Source organism: Sorex fumeus, unplaced genomic scaffold (genome assembly GCF_029834395.1).
Source record: "Sorex fumeus unplaced genomic scaffold, SorFum_2.1 ptg000065l, whole genome shotgun sequence".
Taxonomy (NCBI): domain Eukaryota; kingdom Metazoa; phylum Chordata; class Mammalia; order Eulipotyphla; family Soricidae; genus Sorex; species Sorex fumeus.
In genome coordinates this window covers 5,652,882-5,666,005 of record NW_026606122.1, presented here as the reverse complement: position 1 = coordinate 5,666,005, position 13,124 = coordinate 5,652,882, and the positions used below count along the sequence as shown (strand labels likewise).

Below are 13,124 nucleotides of genomic sequence, written 5' to 3'. Positions count from 1 at the left end.
GAGTGATCTCTGTAACCTCCAGTACTGGCTCTTGATTTCTTCTGCCTGTCTTCTCACAAGAATTTCAGTGATCCAATACCCAAAAGGAGAGAGAGAACAAAAGGGAATGCCCTGCCACAGAGGCAGGGTGGGATGGGGGTGGGAGGGATATTATCCATAGTGGTGGAAAATGGGCACTGGTGGAGGGATGGGTATTTGATCATTGTATAATAGAAACCCAAGCACAAAAAATTGTAAATCTACAACTGTACCTCATGGTGTTTCACTAATAAAAATTTTTTAAAAAAAGAAAAAAAAAAGATAGGGAATCTCACCAGTTTGCAGAATTCTTGATTTATAAATAAAGATTCTTGGTGTCTCCAAAAAAAAAGAATTTCAGTGATCTATTTCTAACACAGAGATCATATTTCTGCTTCTTTTTCGCCCTGTAGCTTTTGAGTGAAGACTGAGGTGAAATTTTTTCTTTGAAGTCTGTACTCAGCAATGCTTGTGGCTACTCCTGGTTCAGTGCTTGGGGATCACTCTCAGAAGTGCTTAGAGTCCATGTGTTGCCCAGGATGGAATCCAGGCCTCACGATGCATGTGCTCAGTCCACTGAGCTATCTCTCCAGCCCTGAGATGAAATTTTTTTAATGCTTCCATTATTCTCTAGAAGTTCAGAACATACTTAAAAATGCTAATTGATAAAAATATTTCTCCAGCATACATGACAGGCACTCTTAATTTACTTTCTAATGTGCACTGAGCTTTGACTTCCGGGCATGGCCTTTCCCATGGACTTTCTTTACTGCATGTGTTCTCTGATGTACAATAAGGTTTGATTTCTGGGTAAAGGCTTTCCCACATTCTGCACACTTATAAGGTTTCTCTCCTGTATGCGTTCTCTGATGTACAGTGAATGTTGATTTTTCACGGAAGGCTTTGCCACACTCAGTGCATGCATAGGGTTTTTCTCCGGTGTGTGTTCTCTGATGTATTATGAGCTGAGACTTCTGACTAAAAGCTTTCCAACATGCAGGGCATTCATATGGTTTCTCTCCTGTATGAATTCTTTGATGTATAATGAGCTTTGATTTTTCTCTAAAGGCTTTGCCACATTCATTGCATTTATAGGGCTTTTCTTCTGTATGAGTTCTTTGATGTATAATGAGATATGATTTCTGGGAAAATGCTTTTTCACATTCATTGCATTCATAGGGCTTCTCTCCTGTATGACCTCTTTGGTGAAGCATGAGATAGGATTTCTGAGAGAATGCTTTCTCACATTCATTACATTCAAAGGGTTTCTCTCCTGAATGAGTTCTCTGGTGTACGCCAAGATTAGATTTTTGGGTGAAGGTTTTTCCACACACATCACACTCATAGGGTTTCTCTCCCGTATGAGTTCTTTGATGCACAATGAGAGTTGACTTCTCATTGAAAGACTTCCCACATTCAGAGCATTTATGAGGTTTCTCTCCTGTGTGAGTTCGCTGATGTATAATAAGAGTTGACTTATCACTGAAAGTTTTCTTACACTCATTACATTCATGTGGTTTCTTTCCTGTATGAGTACTATGGTGTATGATTAGATCAAGCTTTTGTATAAAAGATTCCCCACATTTAGTACATTCATAGGTTTTTTCTCCTGTGTGTGTTTTCTGGTGGACAATGAGATTTGATTTCTGAGTGAAGGCCTTTCCACATTCATTACATTCATAAGGTTTCTCACCTGTGTGTGTCCTGTAATGTATTATGACAGTTGACTTTTCTCTGAAGGCTTTTCCACATTCAGGACACGCGAAGGGTCGCTCTCCTGTATGAGTTCTCAAGTGTATTATAAGCTGAGATTTTTGGCTAAAGGCTTTTCCGCATTCAGTACATCCAAATGGTTTCTCTCCTGTATGAGTTCTCCAGTGTACAATGAGGTGTGATTTCTTGCTGAAGGTTTTCCTACATGCAGTGCATTCAAAAGGTTTCTCTCCATTTTTGATTCTCTGATGCAGACTAAGATCTTTTCTCTTGAGGGCCTTCCCACACTCTTTATACATGTAGGGTTTTACTCCAAGATTTGTCTTCTCGAATTCTGTATGGAATAATAATTTTGCACATCCATTATCATATTTCTTTCCTACAGAGCTTCTACTAAATAGGTTTAAATTATCTAACATATTATTTACAAATGACTCATGTTTATAAGGTATTGAAGCAATAAGGTTTGTACTCAGATGAAGTGTGTTCCCAAATTCATTATAACCACCCCTAGTGGGGTTTATTGTTTTCTTGTTATGGAATTCAACTTCCATCATCAAACATTTATCTTCACCGTTCTGGAACCGGCTCTCAATTTGTTCATCAAATTGATACAGTCTCTCAATCTGTTGATCAATATGGTGGGCTTCTTCTGAAAAAAAGTATAATAAAATTTTTATAATCTGACAGTCTTAATCCACTGAATTAAATCTTACAATGTGGGGCGGGAATGATACAACATAAGAGGTTGGGAGCTTGCCTTGTGCACAGCCAACCCAGGTTTGATCTCCACCATCCCATATAGACTCCCAAGCCCACCAGGACTGATCTCTGAGTGCAGACCCATGAGTAACCCCTGAGGACTGCCAGATGTGAACCAAAAGTGAAAAAGAAAAGAAAAAAATCTTACAATGCTGAATCCACATTCTCAATGAATAACAAAGACCTAAAACAATTAAACTTAAAAAATCTTTAACTAAATTCACCTTTGTATCCATCCAAGATTGTACTGTGGGCCAGAGAGATAATACAGTAATTAAGGTACTAGCCATACATGCAGCTGAACCTAGTTCAATTTCCAGCACTATGTGATCCCCAAAGCATCACCAGGAGTGACCGTCAAGCAAAGAGCTGGTGGTAACCTCTGAGCACCAACACCAGACATGGCCCCGAAACAAACAGAAAAAACAAGCTAGCACTATTTTATACTACTATCCTCTTTGTATATTCTTTCCACTAAAAAAGTATTAACTCCAGATCGGAGCCCCTCTGCCTCTCCCTTTCTGCCGCCCGGGCCGAGCTGGTCTCCCTCCTTAAATCCCCAGGTCAGTTTTGGGGCCATTTCTCGGACCCGGGACTTTGGATTGCACCGCGCAAGCCCTGGGAACGGCATCCCACGGACGCCTGGCAACAAAGCTGATCGGAGCCCCTCTGCCTCTCCCTTTCCGCCGCCCAAGCCGAGCTGGTCTCTTCTCCCCACCCAGTCTTTTCTCCCAGGACACATACCAGGTAGCTGTAGGGGTGTGGCAACTTTACAAGTGGGCGTGGTTTTTTAAGTGGGCGTGGCCTAATTTTCGGCAGGTGGCCGCTTACGCAGCTGAAGGTAGTTTACACAAATCAAGAAATCTCATCCCTACACCTACACAACAACATGAAGAAACAACGCAAATCTCCGCCACAGGGAGACGATGAGGAAATAAGTCCAGAAGCCTCACTAGGTGCTGGCCACCTAAGGAACCTCTCTGACAAGGAATTCAGATATGAAGTCATTAAGATTTTCAATCAACTCAATGAAACAGTCAGACAGATATCCGCTAAACTGAAAGAGGACATGAAAGAAACAATTGATCGCACAATCGAAAAAATACAGCAAGAAATGAGAGACGAAATTGGAAAGCTTCGCACAGAAATGGCATGCATCACAGATTCCCTAGATGAAGTCAACAACTCACTCTCTGCCCTCAAAAATAGAATGACCACAGCTGAGGAAAGAATCAGTGACCTGGAAGATCAGCTGCACCAAGCGAACAATCAACAACAAACAGTGGAAAAGGACCTCAAAATAGCTCTACAGAGAATCAGAGTCCTACAAGACGATTCCAAAAGAAACAACATTAGAATCATTAGACTACCAGAATCTCAGGGTAACAATCCCAATGAAAAAACCATGCTTAAACAAATCATCGCCGAGAAATTCCCAGAGCTCCACAATACAGCCATTCAGATTCAAGAAGCCTGAAGGGTGCCAGCTAAAAGAGACCCCAACAGAAACACTCCAAGACATATTATAGTTAGAATGATCAATGCTGCCGATAGAGACACAATACTGCAAGCAGCAAGGGCAAAAAAGAAATCACATACAAAGGAGCACCCCTGAGATTCACAGCAGACCTATCAGAGGAAACCCTACCAGTCCGATCGCAGTGGCGAGATATAGTCAGAAAAACTCACTGATATGAATGCTTCACAGAGAATACTCTATTCGGCTAAACTTTCACTCAAAATTGAAGGAATACTACACTATTTTCTAGATAAACAACAGCTCAGGAACTTCATAGACTCTAAACCAAACCTAAAACAAGGCCTAAAGGGGCTACTATAAGACAAGACAAACCCTACAACCACAACACACCCGCACAGAAACATGACACAAAACCCCATAACCATACTCTCTCTCAATGTCAACGGTCTCAATTCACCATTGAAGAGACACAGAGTGGCAAAATGGATACAGAGACAGAACCCAACATTCTGCTGCCTACAAGAAACTCATCTCAACACTCAGAGCAAACATAGACTCAAAGTCAAAGGATGGAAAACAATCCTGCAAGCAAATAGCTCCTGCAAAAAAGCTGGGGTGGCCATACTAGTATCCTACAACATTAATTTCACCTTGAAAAAGACTAGAAGGGACAGTGAAGGCTATTTTCTCTTCATCAGGAGATACATACAACAGGAAGAAATCACACTCTTAAATGTATACGCACCTAATGAGGGAACAGCTAAATATTTAAAACAACTGCTAACAGATTTTAAGGAGGACATTACAAGCAACACAATAGTACCTGGAGACTTCAACATTGCCCTATCACCTCTGGACAGATCAACAAGAACAAAACACAACAGGGAATCATTGGCTTTGAAAGAAGAAATAGAAGAGAGAGGGCTTATAGACCTATACAGGGCTTTACACCCCAAAAAGAAAGAATACATATTCTTCTCCAGTGCACACGGAACATTTTCCAAAATAGACCATGTGCTAGGACACAAAACATACCTCAACAGAATCAGGGAGATAGAAATAGTATCAGCCATCTTTTCAGACCATGATGCACTGAGGGTAGAAGTGAATCACACACAGACACGGAAAACGAAATCAAACACCTGGAAGTTAAACAACTCGATGCTGAACAACGAGTGGGTCAGGAATGAAGTCAAGGACGAAATCAAAAGATACTTGGAAACAAATGAGAATTAAGACACGAGCTACCAGAACCTATGGGATGCAGCGAAAGCCGTATTAAGGGGAAAATTTATAGCTCTGCAAGCATATCTTAGGTCTGTAGAAACGATGCACATAAACAACTTGACCTCACAGCTCAAGAACTTAGAAAAGGATCAACAGAAAGAGCCTAAATCAGGCAGAAGGAAAGAGATCACAAAACATAGAGCAGAAATCAATGACATGGAAACCAAAGAAACAATCCGAAAGATCAATGAAACCAAGAGCTGGTTCTTCAAGAAAATAAACAAGATAGATAAACCACTAGCAACACTCACAAAGAAACAGAGAGAACCCTAATAAATCGAATCAGAAATGAGAAGGGGGATATCACAACAGAAACCAAAGAAATCCAAAAGGTCATCAGAGACTACTTTGAAAGTCTGTATGCCACAAAACAAGAGAACCTAGAAGAAATGGACAAATTCCTGGACTCCTATAATCTCCTAAAGCTGAATCAAGAAGATCTGGAGTATCTGAATAGACCTATTAACATCAACGAAATAGAAACTGCAATCAAAAGTCTTCCCAAAAACAAAAGCCCGGGCCCAGATGGATTCACTAGCAAATTTTTCCAAACATTTAAAGAGGACTGCTGCCAGTCCTTCTCAAGCTTTTCCAGGAAATTGAAAAAAACAGAAACTCTCCCAAACAGTTTCTATGAAGCCCATATCTCTCTAATACCAAAAGGAAACAAAGACACCACGAGGAAAGAAAACTACAGGCCAATATCCCTGATGAACACAGATGCGAAGATTCTCAACAAAATACTAGCAAATAGATTTCAACTACTCATCAAAAAGATCATACACCATGACCAAGTAGGATTCATCCCGGGGATGCAAGGCTGGTTCAACACTCGGAAATCGATCAACATAATCCACCATATCAACAAAAGAAAAGATAAAAATCATATGATCATATCAATAGATGCAGAGAAAGCATTTGAAAAGATCCAGCACCCATTTATGATGAAAACCCTAACTAAGATGGGGATAGAGGGGATATTCCTCAATATAGTTAAAGCCATCTACCACAAGCCTACAGCAAGCATCGTCCTCAATGGCGAGAAACTGAGAGCCTCCCCTCTAAGATCAGGGACGAGACAAGGATGTCCACTCTCTCCACTGCTGTTCAATATAGTACTGGAGGTACTTGCAATAGCGGTTAGGCAAGAAAAAGATATTAGGGCATCCGAAAGGAGGAAATCAAGCTCTCACTATTCGCAGATGATATGATACTATACCTAGAGAATCCTAAAACCTCTACCAAGAAACTTCTAGAAACAATAGGCTTGTATAGTAAAGTGGCAGGCTATAAAATCAATACCCAAAAGTCCATGGCTTTCCTATATGCAAATAGTGAAAGAGAAGAAAGTGATATGAAGAAAATAATCCCATTCACAATTGTGCCCCAGAAAATCAAGTACCTAGGAATCACCTTAACTAAGGAAGTAAAGGACCTGTACAAAGAAAACTACAAAAGGCTACTTCAGGAAATAAAAGAGGACACGAGGAAATGGAAAAATATTCCCTGTACATGGATCGGGAGAATTAACATTGTCAAAATGGCAATACTTCCCAAAGCACTGTATAATTCAACGCAATCCCTATTAGGATACCCATGACATTCTTCAAAGAAGTGGAGCAAACACTCCTGAAATTTATATGGAACAATAAGTCCCCACGAATAGCTAAAGCAATTCTTGGGAAAAAGAAAATGGGAGGAATCAACCTCCCTAACTTCAAACTCTACTACAAGGCAGTAATAATTAAAACAGCATGGTACTGGAACAAAAGCAGAGTTGCAGACCAATGGAACAGAGTTGAATATGCTGACATTTCCTCCCAAACATATAATCATCTAATTTTTGGTAATGGGGCAAGAAAAGTGAAATGGAGCAGGGAAAGCCTCTTCAATAAACTGTGCTGGCAAAACTGGACGGCTACATGCAAAAAAGTGGGCTCAGATCTCTGCCTAACTCCATGTACAAAAGTAAGATCTAAGTGGATTAAAGACCTCAACATCAGACCGGAATCTATAAGGTACATTGAGGAAAAAGTTGGCAAAACCCTTCATGACATAGAAGCTAATAGTGTCTTCAAAGATGTCACACCGCTGGCCAAGCAAGTGAAAACAGAGATAGACAAATGGGACTATCTTAAACTAAGAAGCTTCTGCACCTCAAAAGAAACAGTGACCAAAATACAAAGACAGTCTACAGAATGGGAAAGGATATTCGCCAACTACACATCTGATAAGGGGTTAATTTCAAGGATATACAAAGTACTGGTTCAACACCACAAAAAGAAAACATTCAACCCCATCAAAAAATGGGGAGATGAAATGAATACAAACTTTCATTTCATTTCATTTCATCATCCTGTTATTCGTCGATTGCCTCGAGCAGGCCCCAGTAACGTCTCTTTCATTCTAGCCCTGAGATTATATTCAAGGCTATTTAGGAGAATGAGACCCATCATTGTTACTGGTATTTGGCATATTTGGTACGCCACGGGGAGTTTGCCAGACTGCAAACTGTGGGCAGGCTACATTCGATAGCCTGCAAGTTTGTCCAAAGTAGGAATAAGACAATAAGATGTCATAAAAAAGCTCTGTTAAGATGTCGCGCGGCCGCAAATGCGGCCGCGCGGTTCCGGGATCTGGATTTTATAGTCTCTAAGTCTTGGCCGCTGATGGGATTACACGGCGCCAGGGGGCCAGGTGGTGGATGTGACCCCCGCCTACTGGAATTTGGAGGATCTGGGTGGAAGATGCTCGACTCCAATTCGAGTAGGCTTGGAGGTCTCGGCCCCGGAACCCGCGTGGCTTTGTCCCTCTGCCAATACAAATACAAACTTTCACAAAGAATAAATCCGAATGGCTAAAAGGCACATGAGAAAATGTTCCACATCATTAATCATCAGGGAGATGCAGATCAAAACCACAATGAAATATCACTTCACACCACAGAGACTGGCCCATATCCACAAGAACAAAAGCAACCGGTGCTGACGAGGATGTGGCAAGAAAGGGACACTCCTTCACTGTTGGTGGGAATGCTGATGGTTCAGCCCTTTTGGGAAACAGTATGGTTGATTCTCAAAAAATTAAAAATTGAGTTCCCATTTGATCCAGCAATACCACTCCTGGGAATATATCCCAGAGAGGCAAAAAAAAGTATAGTCGAGGTGACATCTGCAATTGTTTGTTCATTGCAGCACTCTTTACAATAGCCAGAAACTGGAAGAAACCTGAGTGCCCGAGAACAGATGACTGGTTAAAGAAACTTTGGTACATTTACACAATGGAGTACTATGTAGCTGTTAGAAAAGACGAAGTCACGAAATTCACATACAAGTGGTACTACATGGAAAATATCATGTTAAGTGAAATGACTCAGAAAGAAAGGGATAGACATAGAAAGATTGCATTCATCTGGGGAACATAAAGTAACAAAATAGGAAACTAACTCCCAAGAATGTCTGAGATTAGTACCAGGAATTCTACTCCATGACTTGGAGGCCAACCACACATACTAGGGAAAAGGGATCTCAGATAAAGAGGGGAACACCAAATAAAGGTGTTGGGAGGACCCTCTCAGGATGGGAGAAGCATGCTGAAAGTAGACTATAGACCAAACATGATTGCCACTCAATGTTTCTTTTGCAAACCACAACACCCAAAAGGAGAGAGAGAACAGAGGGGAATGCCCTACCACAGAGCCAGGGTGTGATGGGGGGATGTGGGGGTGGGAGGGATACTGGGATGCATGGTGGTAAAAAGTGGGCACTGGTGGAGGGATGGTATTTGATCATTATATAATTGAAACCCAAGCACAAAAATGTGTAAGTCTGCAACTGTACCTCATGATGTCTCACTATTAAAATTTTTTTCAATAAAAAAAAGATTGAAAATTACAGTTTCCAATGGTAAAGAAAGGGTATTAGATTTGAGGTTCCATTTGGTTTGAACTCTTCTTTAAGTCTTGAATTCTAGTGATCATTTTAATCTGGCAAATATTTTTTATGAATGTGTATTTATCTGCACAATTTAGATTCAGCTGCTATTTATATGTTGCATTTGCAGGAAGAGAAGGGAGAAGTTGTTACTCTTGAACTTTGGGAACCACATGCAGTGCCAAAATTTGAACTGGACTTACCCACATGCAAAACAATAGTCTTAAACACTGTACTACTTCTACAGCTCTATGTTGTCCCATTTTTTCATTTTAAATTCAACATATTATACCTCAAAAGGTCCTATCATATGAATCTGTAGTTATAACCAAAGTGATAGACCAGCAGTTTTCAATCTTTCTCTGCCTGTGGATGAGCACAGGTCCATAGAACAGTAGTTGATGACCGTTTCCTTAGGCAACCTGCACTTTTGAAAAACTGACTGCAGATATCCAACTTCTATAAGCACCTCAGACTTGATAATCCATATGAAATCTGTTTTCAGGAAAAAATTTTCCCTTTGTATATGTTATTACAGAATTACTATGTTTTTGAGTGCCGGCTGTGCTCAGGATTATTCCAAGTGGTGCTCCTGCTACTCCTGGTGGTGCTCAGGGGGCCATATTAGATGGTAGGGATAGAACCCGGGTCAGCCAAGTATAAGACGAGCATCTTATCTGCTGGACTATCTCTCTCACCCTAGAATCCCTATTCATGTTCAACCACATATTTAAGTCTTCCTTTAATGACTTTTTTGCTTGTGTATGGAAGCATAGCTCCATATATTTTGGTATGTGATTTGACAGTTTATTATACATTTTGAATACATGAACTTTTCGTCCAGATATTCTACAAAGATTTTAATGAAATAATAACTACATGTGTGTTGATTATGTAAAGATTGCAGTTATAGCATTGTGAATAATTGCTGAGCAAAAAAAATATATACAACTAGGCAAGCTGTATCCTTCCTAAAGATGTAATATGGATATCCTTTCCAGTATGTAATCTAGTATGTAATCCATAGCCTAGGTTACATTTTTCATTTTCCTTAAACTTGTTGGATCACAGTTAAATGCATAAGTTTCTAAAAAATTTTTTTTGTTTTTAGTATTTGGGCTGGGCTGGAGTGATAGCACAACGGGTAGGGCATTTGCCTTGCATGAGGCCAACCCGGGTTCAATTCTTCCACCCCTCTTGGAGAGCCCGGAAAGCTACTGAGAGTATCCCACCCACACGGCACAGCCTGGAAAGCTCCTCATGGCATATTCAATATGCCAAAAACAGTAACAAGTCTCACAATGGAGATGTTACTGGTGCCCACTAGAGCAAATTGATGAACAACAGGGGGACAGTGCTACAGTGCTACAGTTTTTGAGCCACACCCAGAAGTGCTGGGGGCTTATTCTTGGCTCTGTACTTAGGAATTATTCCTGGTGGTACTCAGGATACCTATGGGTACGTGATATGGTTATCATATGGATACCATATGGGGTTCGGGATAAAATCCGAATCAGCACTTGCAAAACAAATGTCCTACCTGTTGTACTATCACTCTGGTCCCTTAGATCTAATTTTCTTTCTATTATTATTTTTTTTCTTTTTTTCTTTGAATCATTGTGAAATACTGTTACAAAGTTGTTCATGATTGTGTTTTAATCATACAATGTTCCCAAACCTGTTCCTTCATCAGTGTGCATTTCCCACCACCAATGTCCCCACCTCCCTCACATCACCTCCAATCCCCATGTCTAAATTTCTTAATGGAAAAACTTTTCAAGAATTAACATAAAGATGCCTTAATTATTAAAATGTTTTCCTCACAACTGGAATAGCAACTTGAACTCGCTCAAAAATAAACACAGAATTGAAGATTGAGAGAAATATTTTGAATCAGGAGTTTAGTACACATTTTTATATTTCTAACACGATTTCCTTGGTAATGTTTATAATTAACTGTAGCACTGTCCTCCCGGGCTGGAGCGATAGCACAGTGGGTAGGGCGTTTGCCTTGCACGCAGCCAACATGGCCGACCCGAGTTCAATTCCTCCACCCCTCGGAGAGCCCGGCAAGCTACCGAGAGTATTGAGCCCACACACCAAAGCCTGGCAAGCTACCCGTGATGTATTCGATATGCCAAACACAGTAACAAGTCTCACAATGTAACTGGGCCCGCTCAAGAAAACTGATGAACAATGGGAGGACAATGACTTCTTCAGTGACTGTCCTCCCATTGTTCATTGATTTGCTCGAGTGGGCACCAGTAACATCTCCATTGTGAAACTTGTTGTTACTGTTTTTAGCTATCAAATACGCCACAGGGAACTTGCCAAGCTCTGCTGTGTGGGCGAGATACTCTGGATAGATTGCTGGGCTTTCTGAGAGGGGCGGAGGAATGGAACCCGGGTTGGCCTCGTGCAAGGCAAAAGCCCTACACACTGTGCTATCACTCCAGCTAAATGTTTATAATATGACATTCAATTAATATATATGACTGAGATTTGAAACAAACCAAAAAATATAATACATCTTAAAAATTCCCTTTTGTAGCTATCATGAATAATTTGTTGCTATTCTTCACATACTATTGGTTCTTTACATCCAATTTCTGAAAGGATCACTCAACTTCAAATTAAATTGTGGTAAATTGAGCTTAGAATTAGCATGAATATAAATTTTGAGGGTTTTTTGGGGGGTCACACCCAGCCACGCTCAGGGGTTACTCCTGTCTCTGCACTCAGGAATTACTCCTGGAGGTGCTAAGGGACCATATGGGATGCTGGGGATTGAACCTGGGTCAAACATGTACAAGGCAAATGCCCTACCATAGCACTACACTATGGCCCAGCCCCAAATTCTGAGGTTTTTTGGGTTTCTTTTTTGTTTTTCTTTTTGGGTCACACCCAGCGATGCACAGGGGTTTCTCCTGGCTCTTGCACTCAGGAAGTACTCCTGGCGGTGCTTGGGGGACCATACAGGATGCTGGGAATCGACCCCGGGTCGTCCGTGTGCAAGGCAAATGCCCTACCTACTGTGTTATTGCTCCAGCCTCAAATTTTGAGTTTTTTAATGTCACAATACATAAGCTGCCTTGAGATCATGATTTGGAGTCAGAGACGGAGCAATTTAATTCATAATAAAATAATGGCTAAATAAGCCAGAATCTGGAAAAAGTCCTCAGTACCCAAGAACAGATGACTGGTTAAAGAAACTTTGGTACATTTACACAATGGAGTACTATATAGCGGTTAGAATAGATGAAGTCATGAAATTTACATACAAGTGGTATTACATGAAAAGTATCATGTTAGGCAAAATGAGTCAGAAAGAGAGGGATAGACATAGAAAGACTGCATTCATTTGGGGAACATAAAGTAGCAAAATAGGAGACTAACACCCAAGAATGGCTGAGATTAATACCAGGAATTTTGCTCCATGGCTTGGAGGCCAGCCACACATGCTAGGGGAAAAGGCAGCTCAGATAGAGAAGGGAGCACCAAAAAAAGGGTATTGGGAGGATCCTCCCAGAATGGGAGAAGCATGCTGAAAGTAGACTATAGACCAAACATGATTGCCACTCAATGCCTCTTTTGCAAACCACAACACCCAAAAGGAGAGAGAGAACAGAGGGAAATGCCCTGCCACAGAGGCAGGATGGGATGTGGGGGATGGGGGGTGGGAGGGATACTGGGATCCGTGGTGGTGAGAAATAGGCACTGGTGGAGGTATGGGTATTTGATCATTGTATAATTGAAACCCAAGCACAAAATTTGTAAGTCTACAACTGTACTTCATGGTGTCTCACTAATAAAAATTTTTTAAAAAAATTTTTAAAAAATAGATGCAAATATAGAAGTGGAAAAAAATAATGGCTAAATACTTAAATACTCATGTTTATAGGTCCACAAATAATACTTTTGAAATGACATAT

At 40.7% G+C, this 13,124-nt stretch overlaps 1 protein-coding gene across 1 annotated transcript in view; it reads right to left on the bottom strand.

Annotated features, from left to right (window-relative positions):
- Window positions 1–400: 400 nt before the first annotated feature.
- LOC130036689 (zinc finger protein 182) overlaps window positions 401–13,124 on the bottom strand; it is a 53,523-nt gene continuing 40,799 nt past the window's right edge. The window contains exon 6 of the mRNA XM_056128582.1: window positions 401–2,383. Within this exon, the coding sequence (XP_055984557.1) occupies window positions 732–2,383 (1,652 nt within the window). The 3' untranslated portion in view covers window positions 401–731. The remainder of the gene's footprint in view (window positions 2,384–13,124) is intronic.